The 23,679-nt window shown below is 37.3% G+C and overlaps 2 protein-coding genes across 3 annotated transcripts in view; one reads left to right on the forward strand and one right to left on the reverse strand.

Moving 5' to 3' along the window:
• Positions 1-23,679, forward strand: part of LOC149570800 (plant/protein) — a 162,085-nt gene that overhangs the window by 131,717 nt on the left and 6,689 nt on the right. The gene's annotated exons all lie outside the window — the stretch shown is intronic.
• LOC149570802 (uncharacterized) lies at positions 3,938-23,599 on the reverse strand. Its single transcript, XM_089812274.1, has 4 exons — positions 23,480-23,599; positions 22,970-23,375; positions 22,408-22,838; positions 3,938-4,138 (listed from the first exon to the last, which is right to left on the reverse strand). Exons 1-4 carry the CDS (start codon positions 23,597-23,599, stop codon positions 3,938-3,940), a joined length of 1,158 nt encoding a protein of 385 aa, XP_089668400.1.

The raw sequence follows: 23,679 nt of genomic DNA on the forward strand, positions 1-23,679 counted from the left end.
TTTCCAAACGTCAGGGTTTCATCTCCTTATTTCCACGGCTCCAGTCTGCTCTTCATTTGTTCCTGAGTGCCCGCTGAGAAAAGTTCATGGGATGAGTTAGTAGCAAGCTGGGGGGTGCAAACCTATAATGTACCGCGCTATATTGAGCGGGTTGCAGCAGTTTCTTCAAGCTTGCCATGTTCATGTTGGTTGCTGCTTGTGAGGGGCAAGACTTGTAGATGGCAAGAATAGTTGGCGGTGATTGGGGACTTCCATCTACTTCATTTCATCTTCCGTGGATGGGAGTGGGCCGATTGTTCTCCACATGGTTCTTTTTGCCTCCCCCGTGGTGTGAGATTCTATTTAACGGAAGGTGAAACCACATATTATAAAGGCAAGAAAGAAGCCGTTATTGCATGGAATCGGCAGGGAAACGGAAGCAGTGGAAGAATCAGCTAAAGACAACTATGGAGAAGAATGCAAGGGTTTTAGCTTCGGGAATCTGGGTTGCAGGGCCATCTGCTTCCACCAGCAAGAAACAGAAAGTTAGGGAGGAACTCACTCATCTCATCATCCAGTTCAAGGGTCTCAATGGTAGCAAATGCCGGAAGTGGTGGCAGGAAACTCCGGACACCGACCTCATTAAGCAAATTTTGATATGGGCACAAGTGCATTGGGCTATCCAGCTTCCAATTTTTTCTATCCGATTATTTGAATCCGTTTTGCGGACCATGATAGAAGCATATAATCGGCAAAACAAAACAAGCACATTTTTGTATAAAAAGCATCGAATGATAGTTTCTTTTAAGCCTAGGGATTTCACGAGGGTTTTTGGCATTCTTGGTTTTGGAGGTAAGAAGGTGGAAATCAAGAATCACAAGCTCTCTCAAGAACGGAAGGAACACTGGATTCGATTAGTGGGCCGCGATCTGACACCCGACGAGATGGAGTTAGTTATCAAGGGGTCAAAATGCAGAGGACTTCGGCGGGATCTCATTCGGGAAGGCCATTGGAGGTGTATTATGGATGTTATCAAGAGCAAACTGACAGGGGTAACTCGGGCTTCAGATATAACATTGCTACAGATAGTATTCATGAATGGCATCATGAACAACACGGTGTATGATTGGGCTACAGTTCTGGCTGATAGGATGAAGGAGTTCATGACACTCCAGCACCGCACATTCTTTATGCCACATCATGTGATTGGTCTATTTCTAGAAGCAGTCGTTAATCAGATACCCATGGATGATTTTGAGGCGCCACCTCGGGGGAAGTTGGCACAGGGAGAGCCTCCGATATTTTATTGGAGACATCTAGACATGGGTGGGACAACAGCAGGACAGAAAAAGGTATTTTGGGGATTGCAGGCGGCTCATGGGGACATTGACAGCGGACGGGAGGAGACTTTGGAGAGTAGCGGGGTGGAGCATGAGGAAGAGAGTACTTCCGCGGAGGTTGGCAGCGAACTAGTAGATAGTGAGCCCACTTTTTTCACCTTGCCGTAGCTGTCAACTTTGACACACTTGTCCGATCCCACGTCACACATTCCTCCTTTTGGTCAACGTCATGCACTGATCGTGATGATCTCGCCGTAGCAGATGTCCTCCGGGCAGTAGCAGAGAGTGTCTCACCGACGACAACTCTTGTTACACCAGCGACCACTCTAGGTGCTACTTTCTCCACAGCCGTAGTAGATGTTCCAGTTGCATTAGTGGAGCCAGTCTCGCAGAGGGTAGAGTTGCCAGCGTCGGAGCTTGAGCCTCAAGTTCGCTTGGATGTGATTGACTGTGATGTAGTTGTCACCGTTTCGTCTTCCTTATTAGCAGCCGCTGAGCTAGTGCAAACAATCCAGTTAGCCCAGCCAACACACCAGGAGGAGAGCATGGAGCCCGCACAGTCAGAGCAGCCGAAGATGATGGATAGAGCCAGTGCTTTCTTGACATAGTAGTTCCGACTCATCCTTGTGGAGGTTGGTCCATCCATCCAGTCCCCCAGGCACCTAGGAGTATCAGCTACAGTACCGGAGCCTTAGGAGGTGGGGGTGCCACAGGCCGAGGTTGCGCAGAGAGCAGAGGAGGCTGCACCGGATGTGGGCATGGTCCCTGCGGATGAGGAAGAGAATAGTGATGCCAAGTGGACGATGCAGGGTGTTGCAAAGGAGGATTATGGATCGGATGAGGACAGGTGCAGAGAGTACCTCAGAGCTATGAAGGTTGCGCTCAAGAAGGGACACGACGTGGCATTGCAGGCTATGACTCGACGAAGGGAGTGGCATTTGGTTCAAGCTTACATCAGGGGGATTTGTCTGCAGCGGTTCAGCTCATGTTTTGAGGAGAAGGGTTGGTCAGCACTTGAGACACCAGAGATGTTGGCAGATTGGGCTAGTGAGCCAGAGTTGGGGCCGTGCAACACTCTGTTGGAGAAGCTGGCACATGAGATTGTGGGACTGTATAAGAAGGTTTATTATGCTCGCAGGCGTGTGGAGGTGAACAGGGCAACAGACAAGATTGCAGCGGAGAGATTTATGGCAGTTGAGAGGGAGGCTAGGGAGAAGTTAGCAGCAGACTTGGCCAGCACTATTGAGGGATAGGGAGGTGGCCGTGCGGGATAAGGAAGCAGCTGAACGAGAATTACAGTTGGCAAAGACACAGGCGATGGATGCAACGCTTCTTCTGAAGGAGGCCGTAGAGGTTAACACATGGATTCAAAAGGATTTGAGCATCCGGACAGAGGAGGTCTATGAGTTGCGTCGTCAGTAGCATTCTTTAGGGGCACCACCTTCTCTCTAGTAGTTTTTGTTGTATATGGGTTGTCTCCTATTTGGTAGTCATCAGGAGACGACTTTTTTTTTGGGGGGGATGATATCATTAGTAGATTCTGTATTTTGTAGCTGATTGGGTTATGCCGTTGGAGATTGTGTATTTGGTAGCCGACGAGTAGATTAGGATTATTTTGTAGCGGACGGACCCCTTCGGGAAGGTTTGGTGGAAAGTATTTATACCCCATTTGGGATCATTATAAATCATCTTATCGGATCTTATCTTATGCTCTGGATGTAATCTGTTGGCATATGCGAATGAAGAAGTAATGCTGTTGCTGTTCGTGTTCATTATCTGTGTGGATTTCTTAATTAACCTATGCAGTAAACACCAATACTCATGATATCAAATGCAATATCAAATGGTAGAAATCTTCTGAGATATCAAATGAGATATCCTTAAAATTGTTATTTGTAATATTACGTTGAAGTAATATTTATTCTTGTGTGGTTATCCTTCTAAGCTAATCGGAAGTGTTGATGTTTGATAGCTTCAACTGGATAAACCTATTATATATAAGATATAAATATGTGTTCTTTATATTTGAGATATATGGTTATTATTATATGAGAAAAAAAATAAAAATAAAAATAAATAATATATATATATATATAATTATATTTGTTATTATATTAATTATTAGAGTAATGAATAGACATGTCCTATAAAGGGACATGTCTATTCGTGGCCTACTCTCTATAGATAAATCTAAAAGGATGTTGCATTTGTTGAACAAATACCTTGAATAGGCAGTGCCATTACAATTGCATTGATCCTGAAACTTTACAATCTTCCAACTCACTTATCCAATGATTCAAATCTCCAGGATTCAAAGTACCTAAGAAATTAGAAACATCCATAGGCCTTTGCATTTGATCAGCTCTATCTTCACCACTAGATCCAATAGCTTCAAATTCTTCAACAAGTTCCTCATAACCATCCTTTGTACCCATATTCCTAGGTACACCAGCTATAGCTTACAATTGCATTGATCCTGAAACTTTACAGTCTTCCAACTCACCAATCCAATGATTCAGATCTCCAGGATTCAAAGTACTCGAGAATTTAGAAACATCTATAGGCCTTTGCATTCAATCAGCTCTATCTTCACCCCTAGATCTAGTAGCTTCAAAGTCTTAAACAACTTCCTCATAACCATCCTTTGTACCCATATTACTAGGTGCACCAGCTATAGCTCTTATGATCTTAGCAACCATATCATTCTTCATCAGCTCCATCTCAGATCTGAAATCCACTTTAACCTTCTCTGTAATCCTCGGTTCCATAGCATCATAGAGATCTGTAATTGCCCCAAGGTCCAATCTTCTCAGAGACATCTTCCAAGGTCTTCGCAAAGCCAAAGCAACAAATCCAAAAGATCAACCAGCTCTGATGACACTTGATGTAGTACAAGGCAGGAGAATCCTCAAAGGAGATGTCCTAGCCCCCAACAAATAACCACACAGTGGAATATAATCAATAAAATAGAGATTTAGATTCACAACAATGCCAATTCTCATAATAGATCATAAGGTTTACATCCAACATGCCCAACTGTAAGGCCTTCTAGGTTATGGCCAAATTCATTAGTAATAATAATAGTTTTGCAAGACCTCACAAGATCCAACTCCTAGCTAGTCTAGATCCACAATCTGGTAGAAACCCCAAGAGAGATCTAAACTTGTGCTCACAAGCCACCAAGCAACCTTGTTTCCCAAGCTCACACTCAGCCACTAGCTTTGCTAAACTTTGCTCCTTTCAGCTACTTCATGCTGAACTCCTTGCTGAATAATGACTAAAGACACCACAAGACTCTCTACTTATATGAAATCAAGCCACAAGTCGGCCTAGCAAGTTACATTAAATAAATACTCATATTAAATAAACCCTTAAGCTGCAAGTCGGCTTAGCAACAAACATTAAATACATGAAATAACCAAATACTTAGGACAGGTCCTAAGTTTAAAATGCATAAATAACTTCTAAGACGAAATAAGAATACACGCTCTTAGGCGTAGGTCCACGTGCCAATCCAACTATCCAAATCCAAGAGCGAATAAGCCAACTTGCTCGAACTGAAGCTCGTGGAAATAATCTCCAAAGTTTGTCTAGGAAATTAGGAACACACTACTAGAAGCCACCAAAATGGCTCTAACTTCAAGACAATTACTCCAATCATTATGCGCACTTAGGACAAGGTTCCTCAATGTGCCTCGAATACATCCCCAATTGCGCAAAGTGTAACTCCACAAATCCAAGCACAAAGCTCTTGCGTACAGGATTTTTGACTACCGTAGGATGCTCTTGCATCAAAAGTTTAGATATTTGATTACAACATCTGGAAATATGTATTGTTAAACATCTAAATATGAAAATTGTCTTTTAAAACAATAGAAATATCTTTTGAATCAAATGTCAAATAGTACCTATCAGGCAACTCTTTAGAATGTGTGCTCATATTCTAGGCATAGCTTAATGGTTTTGGCCCTTTGACCCATGACACACTTTAGGAGGAACAACTCTATTTAGAACACAACATCTAAATCATTCACAACAGAGAAAACACTCATACATGAAGTCTGGCCATAACAATGCTTAGGATGTGTTCTACCTTGACTTTTACATAATCTAAGTTTCCAATTCTATAACGGGGTTGAGTTCAATGGTAGAGTCCTGATATGTTGGCATGACACTTTTTTTACCTTGGGTATGGTACAGTTGGGTGTGCCCATATATATGCAAAATCTAAACATAAATAGAATTGCAAATATTGATAGTTAGATACTTCATCATTGATCGATGATGGTGATAAATATAGTTGTGCATTGATAGTTAAAACTTTCAGTATTATGTCATTTATCATATCTGTCTATGTCTCTAAGATGGTACAAATGAAAAGTATTACAACTATTTTTGTTTAAAATAGTACAATAAGATAATTGTATTTTGGTCTTCAAATCTTCATCAAAAGTATCTACATCGAGGTCATTTCTTGGTTCAATATCATTTGAACTTAACGCAAATGGAGTGCCACTTCCCCTAGTTACATTAGAATCCTGTCATCATATACATTGACTCCAGCAAGCTCTACAATAGATGCATTCAAATTGGTACACTCAAGGGCTATGCCCCAATTCTTTGTTGCCCCTTTCATGCAGTCATCCTCCTTATAGGAGATGCAAGTTTTAATGAATATAGCCCTTGATATGTATATTTATGATAGATATAGTCCTTGGGGGGACTTTAGTCCTCCATGTATCACCCTTTCATCACTTGCATATGATTCCACCCGACCGAACCATGCATTCCATTGATTGGGACATATATTAGGAGAATGCGCCTCCTTCGAACATGCGATTCTTGGTTGGCATCAACCTCTATCCATAAATTGACAGCCTTTGCATACCTACTTAAAACCAACATCCTAATGTTGGGGTGGTATTGGGCCTCAAAAAATGCATTCTGAGATTAGTATGGTAACTTCCAATGGAGAAATGTGGGTTCAAATCCTGCATAATTTGTGTAATGTCCCCATTTTTCCTAGCATTGGAGTTTTAAGGATTAGTCTATTATTGTGATCCTCGTAGGCTAATTATTGTGGATAGAGGGTCTTTTGTGGTAGTGGCTTGGCTTGGGAGGGTCTTATCTTCTCCACATTTCAATAAGCTACAGGTTGGTCTTCGTTTGGCTCAGATCGGACTTCGTTTGGACTTAGTTTTGTGTACTTACTATTTGTGGTAAGTTGGTGTCGATTGAGATGGACCCTTTCTATTTTTGGAAAGTGCATTTGGTCACATGGAGAAATAATAGATATGACTTCTATTTCAAACGGCATATTTAAATGATGAGTATTTTGAGAGTTATTATATTTTTAGTGGCCAAATTATTATTAATTATTAAATAGTTTATCATAAAGTTATAATTTCACTTGAGAGTTGAGTTATCATTGGAAAGTGTCATTTATTAATTAGTTAAGCCAAGTCAAGTGAGAGAATCTAAAGGAAGCTTCTAATTAATGTTCTGTGGTGAAGCTTCCTGAGTGAAGTTACATTTTGGCAACAAAAGGGAATTTTGAGGTTATGAATACAAGCCCATTCGTTGAGAAAAGCATGCTTGGATAATTTAATTTTCCTTTGTTCCCTTTGTGGCTTTTTCCTGAGTTCTGATTTCTTCACCCTTGCTGTGGTATAAGGGTCTGAAGTTGAGTGGGCAATTCACTACTGAGATATAGTGATTTGTGATATTCTAAATATTTATTATATCTCTCTAACTGTGTTTCCTGTGGCTGGGAGTAATTGTCTTGCTGAAAGATTGAGTTTTGAAGGGTTATTATGAGAATTATTTGTTGCAAATTGTTGCTATGGTATAGCAATTTGCCAATCATCTCCTATTGTCTAATCTGTGCCTAAGGAGATGGTTGTGTTGAAGGTTTTCTGTGGATTTTTGTGAAAGAAGCAATGTGGAAGATTACCAATTTGCTGTGGCATTGAAGGGTTTCAAATTTAACAATTGATTGGCTGCTGATTTGCATCTGGAAAGCAGCGTTTGATGGTGGAGGGCTTATTTGGCATTAGTTAAGCCAAATTGATCTTCTTAGAGGCTGGACGGCAAGTGTTTTAGGGCCTGCAAATTATTCTTGCCCACATGGAGAACTAGTTTGCAGCTGTAGGTGCCTCAGCAAGGCTGACAATCAGTTTTTCTTGGTCTGCAATCTGCTCCTGGGTCAATCAATCAGCATAGAGTGTGTTCATCATTTCACACGTTCGAATTACCTAAAGGAGAGTGTTGCTGCAGACCTGATTATTATCGTGGGTTTAGGAAGGTAATTAAAATACTTCTCTATGATTTGCAATCAGTACTAATGTAATCAATTCAAGTACTTGATTTAGGGCCTGGAAGCCAGGGCAAATTGTATATTCAATTCAAGAATCAGGTTCTTAATTGCAGATTTGTATTTTCAGAAGTTCATGTAATTAGTTTGTGTTTAAATAAATTAGCATCATACTTCAGCTTGTAGATCTTTTGCAAATAAGTTGGAACTAAATTAAAAGTGATTGCTACTTGGGAATATGTAGTTTGTGGACTTGTTCAGCCCAGAGCAATTTAAATCAAATATTTAGTAGAATTGGCTAGTTTTGGAGAATGTTTGCCAAGTATTTGACGAAATGTCAAATCACTAAATTGTGAAGGATTTGATGTTTGTTTAAGCTATAACTTGGAATTGGGGTTACTACAATTTGTAGGCATAGAGCACTCTTTTTAATGTTGTTGACTCATGGGAAACACCCTAGGGATTGTGTGTGTGCATGTCTATGTCTTAATCTTCTTTATTCTTATCTTTTTCTCGACCTTTCCTATATAAGCAAGACATCATATGTACATTTTGTAAAAAATAATCAATTCAATCCAATCTATTGTGCCCATAATAATGCAATATTTTTATCTCACTACTATCTTATGGAAGGCATTGTTCATGTTTTGGCCTAGAAAAATAAAGATAAACAACAATATGGAATTAGAAAATGGCACAAGAAGACACAAGGACTTATCCTAGGACAACCCTTCCACTTGAAGGAAAAAACCTAGCCACACCAGCAAAACATCTCTTTTATTGATAATAAAAATGGTTCAAGTAGAACGTTTTTTGGTTGAGGATGATATATATATAGAATAGAGACTCTTTATTACACAACTGAAGGTCTCTTCATTTGCCGAATAAAAACTCTTCACATTTCCATACGCATGCCTCTTCGCATGACACATTACACATGTTTTTTTATGTAATATTATTTCAAATATTATTACAAATGTCTTCTTCAGCTGAAGGTGACCATAACTGTCATAACGCTATTTCATAAAATCAGAGATAAAGATATCTATTGCAGCTGCAATCTTCAACACTCCCTCTTAGTAGGAGAGAGATGTTTAGTATGGCATGCTTATACAACTCCAACCAAAGATGTCAATATCACATATATTCTGTAATGACCCTTACTATAAAGGCCACTGAAACCCTCAAACTGGACTTAGGAATTTTGTCAAACAGTTGGCATGTAACCGAATAAGGCTGCAATATTACTAATTGTTGTACAACGAAACCTCAATATATGATGCCAATAATGTATGAACAACAATTCCAGATTATAACACTACCAATCTAAGAGATAGATGACAATATGAAACTCAAATATGAAGTCCAATGCAATTCTGATTTTATGACAGCAAATAGAACTGATTACAATGAGAGACTGTCAAAACTATGCACTTCTAATACATCAAGCTCTTGACAATGCAATGTTATGACATGAACAATAACCCAGTTCAGATTTGGAATGCAAATGACGAAACTTTTACAACAGTTATTAATGACTGGAAATAATTATTTATGCAATGACAGTGCTGACTGTTCTAATCCAGAACATGCAATATTTTGGCAATCAAAACTTCAGTTTGTGCACTTGGAATAGCTCCAATTTTGCCGGATATGAATGCTGAATTAATGCCACACGAAGACCTCACAATCTGCCCCAAACCGACTCACAAAATTGCTGCTGCTACCCAACTGACAGGGCCGTACAGGTACGGCCTGGTACGGCTGCTAGATAAAAATATTGCAGCGTTTTTTGTCACTCCAAAAGCAATAAATCTGGGCGCCTAGGGTTGCTGAATAACCCCCTAAAATATGAAATTCATCCGTCAAGCCAATTAGGAGTTATGAGCAAAAACGTGGGTCCAAACCCTGGACTGGCAGTCTGAAAATAATGCACAACTGTGTCTTCAAACCCTGTTAATCAATCCACAAATGCTAGGGCACAACTGAAACCCTTATTCCAACCCAAGTAAACCCTTATAACTGAATCTCAATGAAGTCCAAATGAGATGGTTGAATTACCAACTCCTCAAATGCAACAATTCAGGTGATATTTCACACCCTCAAAGTCGCCAATCCAAGGGAGTGATTCGTTCCCAAAGATCAAATAATAATTTGCAGACCCAAGAGACTACAAATTTGCTCTACAATGGAAGAAGTAGAAGAAATCTCAAATCCAAGCATGTCCAAAATGAGAGGCCCAGCCCTCTATTTATTCACTTTTCTAAGAAGTTGCTAGAACTTCTAGAAACATCCTTTATAAAATCTCATTATAATGCACTTTTTCTAGAACTTCTAGAAACATCCTTTATAAAATCTCATTATAATGCACTTTTTATAATAAAGTAATTTTATAAAATAAAAAGTGCAACTCAACTTAAAATTATAACATGTAGGCCCCAATAACACATAATAATAAAATATAACCTCTTAACACTTCTTCAAGAGCAAGATATGACCATCTGATCCGCAGAATTGACTCTCTCTCCACACCATTTGCCTACGAGAGTCTGGAATAGGCAAAATCCATGATCAATGTCATGTCGAACTAAAGAGGGGACATTACATATTCTCATAAACACATGTTATCTCAGTGTAGCATAATTCATCATAATTACTTTCCTAGCAAATAAAATTGAAGTCCTGGAGCCACACACGTGACTTCCACCATGCCAACTCGTAGAGGGTGGAATGAGGGGTTTCACCTCAAACTTCTCCCAGAGAAGAATGGATTTTCACCATGCCTACTCGCACAGGGTGGGACGAGCACTTCCACCTCAAGCTTCTCCTAGAGGAGAATGCATTTGCACCATGCCTTAGTGCAGAGAGTGGACTAAGGGCCTTCACCTCAAACTTCTCTTATTCGCAATAGAGACTCCCTCTGAGCAGGGACAACTTATTCACCACACTAAGATATCTGGTGTAACCTCCTTCAGAAGCTGAAACATCTCCCTCTGAATATTATGATCTTCAAAATAACATCCTTATGTTCATGATCTCTCCTTATTTCATTGCTTCTTGTTGCATGTTGCAACCAAGAGAGGTTAATTAATAACTCATGTATAGAGATCGATTCTAAAACAAAACACTATTCCTAGTGCAATAACAAGAATCAATGTCACATAATACTTCTCTCTTTCCCGGAGACTTCCATGTAGGCTCAACAGAGGTGATGCCAAAATAAATTGCTGGAAGACAATAACTAAGACACCATGCATTCATTACAGAAAACTCACACAACTAAACTACTTTTTAAGTACCATTCTGCATATACAGAAAATATGCTTGATACACTTCTGTCCACTAACAACACTTGGCAAGGTAAAAATTTACCCCGCTCCATTCACAGCTGGACAACTTGACCAAAATGAAATCTGATATGAACACTGAAAAAACCAATGCTAATTCCATCATTAAAAGAGATAATTAATGCTCTTCCAATTTGCTACAGTCAAGGTTCCAGACCTACAGAGTACTTGGGCTTTGCGATTTTCTCTTGGGATTTATCTTCGGGTATATCAGAAGCCTGAAGGTTGCTTGCATCAATGCATATCAGGTAAGTTCACACCGAAAAAGAAGGGCCTGATGATGAAACAAGCAAAACAAGTCCATATATCAAACAAAAATTACAAAATGCAAGACATCACTCATAGTGACATGGCACGATAAAGATAGGATGCCAATAACAGTAGAAGGGAAACTGACGGTCCACAATATTGAAATATAAGCGATTGAAAAACACAAAATAATTTGAGAACTGACAAAAATGAAGATCATAAAAGAGCATAATCTCTTCCTCCAAGAGAAAGACATCGAAACGGCACTTACAAATAATAAGAACTCTTGCCAAATGAGAAACATCAAAATGGTCAAAACTATGTAGCCTCAAAAACATAGTCTGGTAATAAACAACTCTGGAGATTTATCACAGCAAAATCTGAAAATAATCAAACTGAGAAATATAGACAGAGCTCTTAGAACACGATTCTGCAACATAGTAGCACTTCAAGAAAATGTTCTCTCCTGCTCAAACAGAATGCTATCACTAGAAAGAATATTAGAGATGAAAAAGGCCGCACAAAAAGCATGCTCTCCGAAAGAAGTTGAAGAGAGAAATGGTTGCTATTCCCTTGCTTCATGAATAAAAATGACTATAATGTAATTGCCTGAAGGTGAAGAGAGCACCCAGCTGCTAGAAAACACAAATTAAAACTTCCTCTACATGCTTTGTCTTGGTGAAAGTCTGAGTCAGAGCCAATGTGTCAAGGAAAAGACAAAACGGTGGAAGGCACTATCATCAACAGAGAAGACAAATCATGCAAAGATGATTTGACAGACTTAACTGACAGCAAGAAAAAAGGCTATAAATAATAATCACAATGATAATTATGAAAATAAACGAAATCATTGCTGATGGCTTCAATGGCGTTCCACAGACATAAATAATATGGGCAGATAATGTGGAAGCCCAGTTATACAGGGGGAGAGATAGCTGGAGACGAGAAACTTCATATGCAATGAAGATGAATGCAAAAAATATACGTTGGGAGAGAGTAGAGATCGCAAAGGACAAGTGCATCTAAGAATATGAAGTAAAACAGAATACATGACTTGCTTGAGCAGTAACCAGAAAGCTAGAGTGCATGAAGATAATTTAACAGATAACCATAAAAAATAGAGATTGCCTATGAGACAGATGCACAAATTAAAGAGAAAAAGAAACTCCTATAATGCTGTCATCCAACTACGCTTTGATACCATGTTATTGTTTTGGCCCAGAAAAATAAAGATAAACAGTAATATGAAAATTAGAAAATGGCACAAGAAGACACAGCTATGTATCTTGCGAAAACCCTTCCGCGTAAATGGCAAAACCTAACCACACCAGAAAAACATCTCTTTAATTGATAATGAAAATGGTTCAAGTACAATGCTTTTCTCTTCAGGATGATATATATACAGATTAGAGAGACTCTTCATCACACAACTGAAGGTCTCTTCATTTTCCAAATGAAAACTTTTCAAATTTCCATATGCATACGTCTTAGCATTAAGCATGACACATGTCTCTTTATACAATATTATTTCAAATATTATTACAAATGTCTTCTTCAGCTGAAGATGACCACAATAGTCATAACGCTTTTCATAAATTCAGAGATAAACATCTCTATCACAACTACAAGGTTCAACATGCTGTTGAAAATGAAGAGAGTGACTGAGAGGGGAGGGGTGAATCAATTACTACAAAAACAATTCCTTGTCCCTAGATGTCAAATCAAACTTTTCACTGATAATGAAATACTCTATCCAGCTTGGTTAAAACTAAGTTCTTACTGTAGCTCGGTTAACAAAGCAGTCTTAATGATAGTTAATTTGTTTTAACGTTTAGTAACTTAGTTGCAGAAACATAAAGCATAAAAAAAATAACATGAACATAGATGATACCAAGATTTAACATGGAAACTCAACTTGGGAATACCACCATGCAACTAATTACAATATTTTTACTCTTCTGAAGTGAGCCCTGTTAGGAGCTAACCCTATTAAAAGCTACAATGCATACTGTTAAGTATGACCTTGTTAGAGGATTTAGATCGGAGTGGCCTGGTTAGAGGTCTTCAAACACTTCAATCTTGAAATGTCACCTTGTTAAAGGATTTACAATCTCACTGTTAAGTCGACTTGGTTAGGAGATTTCTTTACTGCTACAATGATTAGAAGGTAATAGTCATTTGACCTGATTTATGAAGCAACTTCTTTTGCAGATTCAGATCTCTGTTTTGGCTTGACCTCTGGATCCTTACTGATCATAATATTCTTTGCTGCTTATCTTCCACACTTGCCTGCTCTGCCTTTTCCTTTGATCACATATCCATCTTATATCATATCTTGCACACACACTTCTTATTACATTTCTTGACCTTTCTTATAGATCATAAGCTTTACCAAGTTGGCTTGAATACCTTTTAAATAACTATTAAACAACCAACTAGTTGGCCTCAATTAGTTAATTAATTGACAAGTGTAATCTGCTGATACTTAGTCAATATTGGGATAAATCACTCGGTTAACATTGAATACTAGATGTCTTTCATTGCCTGACTGCTTGGTTAATATTGAATACCTTAGTTACTGGATTCATGCCCTAGAGGCCGGATCTAGATCTATGCCTGGATTTGTCCGGATTCTTCCAAAAAAAATTGCTTTTTTTCTTCGATTATTTATTTTCTTTTTCCAATTATTTTCTTATAATCATAATGGCTTTTTTTTATAGATTCATACCAAAATACAAATTCATACCATGAAATGACTTAGTTTTAGAATTATGTATATTTCTCTCATGTTTTAGTATATATAATGCATATATCTGCACACACACACACACACACACACACACACACACACACACACACACACACACACACACACACACACACACACACACGAATCCTCCATGAATCTTAATTGGGGGAAAGTAATCACGAATCTACGGTTCCGATTCACATGCCCGAATCGGATTCATTTCACGAATTGGTAACTAAGTTTTAAAGTGATTTTATTAACTGGGTATCTCTTATTTTGATAAAACAATTTATATTGATATTTAGTTTTGGGTATAAATCTGAAATATCAGGAGTGTTTTTTAAATATTATGATTTTATAAGTTAGTTCATTCTCTATATTGCTGCAAATATGATGGCTGCAAAATAAACCCTTTTGGCATCTTTGTCCATTCCTCTATAAGCAACTCAAATAGAAAATCATTTAAAAAAAAAAAACAAGGATACAAACCAATGTGGGCTGGGCCTGGCTTGATTGGTGGGAGCTTCTTGATATGAAGCATAGGGTCACAAGGTTCAATCTTCTCTCAGCCTATGTGGTATTGGAGGGTGTGTTGCGCCAGCACTACCAGCCACGTTAAAACATTTACCCAACACATTGCAGTTTATAGGGGGTGCTATACCCGATTCCAACAGTCTAAAAAAGGGAGAACAATGTAAGTTCCTATTGGGTTCAACAAAATCAAACAGATCCCACTTATCACCTAGACAAGGTCAAACAAAGGAAAGATATTGGTAGTATTGGTATTTGGGACCTTCAAATGTAGAATTGGGGCCAAGCTCACTTCATAGATGTTCAAAAACCCATATTCCCATTGTAGTAGGATTCTAGGAAATTATTGTTAAAATTGCCAATCTGCCAAATGGCTCAGAATTGTGGAACTTTATGATGAAATGGCATCTGCTCATCATAGAACACCTAATGTGGAAGATCAATAACTAAAAATCCATTTCATTTTGGTTCGAACTCATGGAATGGGTATAAGCCTCCTTTGAACTCCCAAGAATCAATGATTGCATTAATATCACAATACAAACTTATGGGGCTAGCAAGGATTATATGTCAATTGAAAAAGAAAACAATGATATAAACTTTGCCTAATAGTCTTTTCTATCCTTCTAGACCAATGTAAATTTCACAAGAGAACTCGATTAAGAATTTGATTCTGTCAAATAAAGAGGATGAGCATATATGGTGTGGAAACAAATCAAGAAGATTCACGACCAAGATAGGATATGAATTCCAAAATAGGAAGGCCAAACCCAAGAATGGCCAAAAATATGGTAGAGTTTGTCACAATCATAGTGGCAAACTTAAATAGCTATATAATGGGGTTGTAGGGTTGCATTTTTTAATAATTTTGTCATTTCTTATCAAAATGATATATTGGAATGCCCACTAGTTCAAGTTCAGTGGATTATCTGAGGAATGAACAATTTAAATATGATCAAGCATTTCCTCTATGGAAATATGTTATGATGCTCAAACAATATCCAAAAGGTAAGGCTTTTTATTAGAATTATAATCAACATAAAGCCTAATTTTAAATTTAATGTTAGAGTCACCAATGGACTCAATCCTCCAATTTTATTGAACTAGTGGCCATTCCAATAGATGGGCTAGTAAGATATGTTCTCTTTGGCACTTTTCAATCCTTCAAAAAAAAAAACAATAATCTTCCAAACAAAATGGAAAAATTTCAAAGCAAGAATGAGTTTGTGTAAAGATATATTTGTTTTGGGCAAAAAGATATATAATGGGTGTGTTTTAGAATTAAAAGCACTTTTTAGGTTTTGTTTTAATGTTCAAATCTTAATACCTTTAATTTTTCTTTAAAAAAAAATTGTACCTAGACATTGTGGGAGCATGTGGGAGCGATTAGGGTGCATCTTGGCCACCTTGAACTCAAGCCAACAAGGATGCACCTACAGGCTTCAAACATGTTCGCATCGTTGGACCAATGTCTAGCTCACTTGGATATGGGATTAGGATCCTTAAGGGGGAAACATGGTAACTTAGTTATATAAAAATGTAATGTCCTTATTTTTCCCAGCATTGGAGTTTTAGGGATTAGCCTATTATTGTGTTCCTCGTAGGCTAATAATTGTGGATAGAGGGTTTTCTGTGGCAGTGGCTTGGCTTGGCTTGGGAGGGTCTTATCTTTTCCACATCTCAGTAAGCTACAAGTTGGTCTTTGTTTGGCTCAGATTGAACTTCGTTTGGGCTTAGTTTTGTGTACTTACTATTTGTGGTAGGTTGGTGTTAATCGAGATGGACCTTTTCTATTTTTGGAAAGTGCATTTGGTCACATGGAGAAATAATAGGTATGACCCCTATTTTAGACGACATATATTAATGATGAGTATTTTGGGAGTTATTATATTTTTATGGCTTATATGAGAGTTGAGTTATCATTGGAAAATATCATTTATTAATTAGTTAAGCCAAGTCAAGTGAGTGAATCTAATGGAAGCTTCTAATTAATGTTGTGTGGTAAAGCTTCTTGAGTGAAGTTATATTTTGGCAACAAAAGGGAATCTGAAGGCTATAAATACAAGCCCATTTGTTGAGGAAAGCATGCTTGGATAATTTATTTACTTTTGTTGCCTTTGTGGCTTTTTTGAATTCTGATTTTGTATGCCCTTGTTGAAGTATAAGGGTTATTTTGAGAATTATTTCTGAGTATTGTTGCAAATTGCTTTTGTTGTATAGCAATTAGATGAACTTCTTCTACTGTCTGATATGTGTCTAAGGAGATTTATGTGAAGGAAGAATTGTATGAATTTTGAAGAGAGATAGGTGGGGTAAATTTGCTATCAAATTGTTGTGGCATTGAAGGGGACTGATTTTGTGAAATTGAGGGCTGCCGTTTGGTATCTGGAAGCAGCGTTTTGTTTTGGTGAATGCTGAGCCACTACCATTTCCCTTGGTCTGGACGACATCATATAACGGGTCTGCAGTACTTAGCAAAAACGTGTGAGGATTGCCCTATCAGCTGCACGCAAATTCTGCCCACGAACTTGTGGTTGTTGGCCCTGCAAGTTGGGCTATTCTTCTGTACATGTCAGCCCTATGTATGGGCTGTAATAGCAGCAGCATAAGCATTTTGATCTGGACGTCAACAACACTAAGAAAACTGTAAGTTGAATGGTGAAGGCTTGGAACAACAGGTTCATTATTTAACTTGCATAATAATTGTATGTTTGTAATGTGATGGCAAATAATTGATGTAGTACTGTTTTGGGCTTATACTATGTTTGCAAAGACATGTTGAATGAATTGGAAAGAAGTAAATTTGCAATACTTCAATTGCTACTTTGATTTGAATTTTAACTAGTGGTGAGCAGACCATTTCCATGTCCAGTATTGTGTTAGGAATATGAAAAAATCATACATTTTGCAGTATGAGCTGAACTGGGGTTATTACAAATATATATATATATGGGGAACTCAAGGTGATAGGGATGCATTGGCCACTCTCAATGAGATCACATTGAGAGTGGCCAATGCATCCCTATCACCTTGAGTTCCCCACATATATATATATAGCCACTCTCAACATGATCACACTATTGGACCAATATCTAGCCCAGTTGGGTATTCAAAATAGGATAAAATAGTCAATGTTATTTTTCAATTATAATTTTGTGATTTCTTATTAAAACAATCTATTGGAATGGCCATTCATACAAGTTCAATGGACCATTCCAGAAATGAACAAATTAAATATGATCAAGCATCTCCTCTATGAAAATATGTTATGACACTAAAACAACTTCCAAGAGGTGAGATTTTTACTTGGAACTATAATCAATGTAGGTCCCAATTTAATGTTCAAGTCACCTTGGACTCGATCCTCTAGGATCACCAGAAAAACAATAAGATGCATGTGTTGGAAACAATTCTTCAAATTGTATGTCGTCATTGATGTTACACAAAAGTCAGTATTAACTGAGTAGTCGGGCAATGAAGGACATTCAGTATTCAATATCAGCCGATCAGCTAGGCAATGAAGGGTATTCAACTTAGTTACCCATTCGTGAAACGAATCCGATTTGGGCACGTGAATTGGATTCGTGGATTCGTAATTTTTTTCCCCAATTATGATTTGTGGAGGATTCACGCGCAGTGTGTGTGTATATATATATATATATATATATATATATATATATATATATATATATATATATATATATATATATATATATATATATAGATATATGCATTATATATACTAAAACATGAGAGAAAAATACATAATTCTAAAACTAAATCATTTCATTGTATGGATTTGTATTTTGGTATGAACTATGGATCAAAGCCGTCATGATTATAAGAAAATAATCAGAAAAACAAAATAAAATAAAAATCGAAGAAGAACAATTTTCTTTTTTGGAAGAATCCGGACGGATCCAAGCACGGATCCGGATCCGAATTTGGCCTCTACGGGACGAATCCGGTAACTAAGCTTTAGAATAATGCATAAAACTTACATATTTTTTTTGTTTGTTAAAGTTTTAGCTTCAGTCGGATTAATTTGATCTGATATACATTATTGTTATTGGTAAATCATCATTTCCTATATATACTTATCCATGTTAATAATATATATTATTGTATATACTATGTATATTATAGTATATATTTTTATACATATTACATAATAATTAATTATATATATAGTTATTTTTATAACTAATATAAATAATATGTTAACTAAGAATGATTAGCGCCAAATGTTTATTGTATGGGGTAAATAGATTAATGCATACAGACAATGAAACAAGAACATGTAACAGCAGTACTTTTATTATTATTCGTATATGCCAAAGACATTACATTATGCTTATGATGATGATTACAATGATCTTGAAGGGTGTATATATACTTTCCGAAGAACCTTCCCGAAGGGGTCCGTCAGCTACATAACAATTACCGAAGGGCCCGTTGGCTACAGAATAAGAACCTTCTCGAAGGGCCCATCGGCTACATAATAAGAACCTTCCCAAAGGGGCCTGTCAGCTGAATTACAATTTTACTGACAACATCTTCCTCTCATATTTAATAAGCCTTCAAGTTGCATTTGTAAAACGATCAATATAATGGCATTATTAGTATAGTTGCAGCGATCCTAGAAAAACAACATGGTATTAGAGCCAGGCTACAAATCTATTGAAAGAATAGAATGAACTTGATTTATAGGCCAACAATCTCTTTGGAATCAGAAAACTGTGCAGAACAATTTATGATTGCTGACTCCAAAATGTTTACAACATTGCGTGTGGACTGAATGCAACCAAGTCAATGACTAATTGAGACGTCACACTAATATCCTAAAACCAATGCTCAGGAATATAAAGGTTTATCACCATCTGATTGGATACATTATTTCATTCTCAGCAAACCAATAATTCACCAAATTATCGAGGGTCTACTATATGCAAGCAATCCAAAGTAGAATGACATCAAATATTAAAGCAATCATATTAACATACGAAATTAAATATATCATCATGAATGCAATAAGACTTTAGCATTAAGTGTTGCATTCAGGCAGTAAAAATTTCACAATAGCATAACTCATGACAGTCAAGTGGATTAGGAAGAATCACAAATGATGAACTTAAAAACAAGCCATTTCAGAAATATGGTGAAGAAGAATAATTATAGACATAATGAAGGTGCAATGACAATATCATTGGACAGTCAAAATTATTAAATAGACTGTTACTTACATCAGCCAGGTTCAGAAATGGTCCAGTATATGATGAACCTGAAAGAACTTAACACAATAGTTGTTTATGAGATCAACAACGATTTTAATAATGATTTTTTTAGGTCTTTGATAATAATTAGAAGAACAAGAAAACTGATGACAATCAACACCCCTTCTGCAATAGCCGTTGTATGCAATTCAACCTTTACAGAAGGCTCCCCAAGCATGTGCTTGTAAGGTTTAGGCATAAGCTCCATAATTGCCAATGCCCCACCTACAGGTCTACTGTATGCACATCACACACCTTGCATTAGATCTTGGACTGTGAACACGTATTGAATATTCTGAAGTAAATCATTATCCAAAATAACTATTAATCCATTGGGCATCATCCAATATGACAAGATTTATAAGGGTTGATTCATTTCATCAGAGAATGGATTATATAAGTATAGACTTCCAAAGAGTTTGCCATCGTCTATACATGCCACGACAAGGAATATCTTATATCACCATGCTGGACGAGAGCAATACCACCAAATGAAAACAATACCACAGTAAGAGGAGATAAGAAATGGCACACAGTAATCCTAATCACCAAAGTCAGAAAGGGAGAGTGCATGATAAGGAACGGTGACCATTAAATCGGTGAGTAAACAAATAAGAGGACCCTGCATTACTATCATCGGCAGATTAAAATCCTAGGCGTCACAAAATTTAGCAAAAAAATAATAGTCATTCCTTTGAATGATTTACAAATTCTTTCAACCCTACAAATGCATTAAGACATCAATAAAACATTATTTCCGGTGGCTACATACATGAGATATAGTGGCTACAAACATGAGATATTTATTTAAGAGAATGTCAAATGTTTTGATTATTATTATTTGTGGACCTGTATTTTATAGAGTATGATTTCAATATCTTTAACAAAAGCCTAGACTTTTAACGGTTAATACAAGGGGAGGCAAATTCACTAAGATTACTCCCCAAAAATTCACATGGCATCCGCGTAACGACCTAATACGAAGAAAACTGCTGATAAAGTACATACACAGTGCATACATTATGCATGCTACTAATCACATCGAAATATAAAAGGGATCGGTCACATAATTCTAGATACATTTATTTAAAAAGAATTTTACATCCAAATAGGAAGAATGGTTATGGGCAAAACACGTGGATGAATGTTAGATATTGGGATTGACTAGTAATATAAATAATGGAAGATATGTAATTTAAGACATGGAAAGTGAAAATGGCGAGACATCCTTTGGAAGTGGAAAGTCTTGATAATATCACCTAGAGCCAACAAAATAACACCGCAGTGGAATTTAAGGATACAAAGAAAACCCCTCTTCGATGGATTATACATGCATGTAGTGAGGGACCCACCACTAACTCAATGATGATTAAGTGTACCAAGTGTAATATGAAGTGATCCATCATGGAACTTAAAATGGTAAAGTGCCAGTATAATTATATTTTAATTAATATATTTTTATTATATCTTATTTGTTTAAAGGGTTATTATTGAAAATATGAAATAAAGAGTTATGTTATAATCATTTATGTTGTTGTTAGTAATAAACATGAGATAAATTACTAACATTCTTATTTATGTTTCTCACGCACTATAAGAGCTATTTGCCTTGATCTTTTCCTTTGAGAATGTTCTTGTAGGAAAACGATTGTTTACCGTATAGGGTATCAAATTATTGTCCAAAGGGAGTCTGATACATGCATTTGAAAGAGCGGATAGAGGATATGTGGCAATGATCCTTTAAGACTTTGATCATATCAGAATCAGATAGAGTTTTGACTTCATGTAAACTTTTGGTGTCATGCGTATCATTGTGTGATTTAATCCCAAATCCTTGCGAGATTTTCTAGATGGACTTTGTCCCAGAAATTACTACTGGTTATATTATGGCTAGAAAATAGAGAAGTATTCAAAATAAATGATCAATCTTGATTTTCTTTAGTGGGTGTTGATTTGGAAGCTATGTCAATACCATAGTAACGTGAATAGGAATCGTATCGGAATCGGCATGGCCGAATCGAATCGTGAATCGGGGGTGAATCGCCGGTGAATCGGCGATGAATCGCAAATTTGAAAAAACCCTTTAAATGTAAAGATTTTAACAATTTAAGACTTATTTCATGCACCCTTTATTGAATATAACTTAAAAACACTATAACATCATCAAATAGAATCTAACATACATAAACATGAAACATAAAATCCATCACATACGTAACTATGTTATCATTATGTACTAAAATGTAAATTGTATGCTAGCTGAAGTAAATAAAAATCAAATGATCATAATGATTCAAATCATAGAATCAGTAAGATGAAATCATGAAGATCTATAAGACATCAAATCATAAATGTATGTATAAATCTAAGATGAAGATCCATGAAAGTTTGAAACATATGTCTATCAGTGATTTAGTATCACTATCAATATCTATACAGTGTAAACAAAATATAAAAACAAGGCTCCAACTCAAGCCTCATCATCCTCATCATCATCCTCTAGCTCTGCTGCAGCCTCAACCTCAGCCTTTGAGTATCCAGTTTGCCTATGAGAAAGGCATGTAAGGTAGGTCCTAGAGGACCGCCGAGCCATGTCCCCTGCATGGGCAATGGGCTCATGAATAACGTCGCTAGGGCTTGCGTCTGTGCGTGCACGTGTGCGTCTACCAATGTCTGAACGTGCTCTAGTTGCCTCCTCTGCCCTAGCCACAGCCTCAACCTCTACATCCACCTGGTCAACCCACGCGCGGTCTTCCTCAGTGAAGACTGGGTCCACGGTCTCTGTGATCCACTCTGATTCTGGATCAATCTCCTCTAGAATGATCGGAGAGGAGTCAGCGCCCAAAATTTGTCTAATCCTAAGACGAAGGTTGTAATGAACAAAGACAAGATCATTCAACCTCTGCACTGTCAACCTGTTTCTCCTCTTCGAGTGGATGTGCTCGAACATGGACCAACTGTGCTCACATCCAGAAGCGTTGCTCGGCTGACTCAGAATGCGGATGGCAATTTTTTGAAGGTTTGGGGTTGTGGCCCCAAACATTTGCCACCATCTATCTGAAATAAGGAAAAAATAAAAACAATTAGTCTCATTTACAAATAACAACTCTAAAATTAATGCATTATATAATCAACTTTAAGTTTAGAATCTAGATTCATGAACATTGAATATATTACTTAATTTTTACCTGGCTGCAGTGTTGTCTGAGCATTTATGGCCATCCTGCCAGAGAAAAGTGGCCCCTCCTTATTGTTGAACTGGTCTAGCTCAACAATCGCAGCAGCGCTATTTTCATCGCTACTCAATCTCTGAATCACTGTGTATAAGCCAGTGAGAACCTCCGCATCCGCCTTGAACTCAGGACAGAAACGAAATGCCGGATTCAGATAGTAAGCTGCTACGTGGATGGGTCGATGGAGCTGATTCTGCCATCTCCTATCGATGATGTCCCAAATAGGGCCATACCTCTCCTGCACTCCTGCATATTGGGCTCTGATGGCCTCCTTGGCCCTATCCATGCCCTCATAAATGTAGCCCATAGAGGGCTTCTCCCCATCAGCAGTTCGTAGCAAAGCTACAAGGGGCTCAGTGACCTACATATAAAGTAAAACAAAAAATTTGAGTCAAAACTTAAATATAAAATAATATTACTTAAAGTAAAAGAAAAATACTAAATGTTAAATTGCAATAAATTTACCTTAAGGATTTCTCTAGCGGGTTTCCAAAAACCATCCTCATCAAATATGCAATCTGCCACATCTAACCCTACAGTGGTTGTAGCATAAGAAGAGCAAATCCACTCCTGCCCAACAAACATGCTCCTCAATCCATCCCTTGATGTCAACAAGGACTGCAAGGTGATGAAATTCGAGGCAAACCTCGTGATACCTGGGTGAG

This window comes from Cupressus sempervirens, chromosome 2 (genome assembly GCF_028749045.1).
Source record: "Cupressus sempervirens isolate cs-2001-9-10 chromosome 2, ASM2874904v1, whole genome shotgun sequence".
Classification (NCBI taxonomy): Eukaryota; Viridiplantae; Streptophyta; class Pinopsida; order Cupressales; family Cupressaceae; genus Cupressus; species Cupressus sempervirens.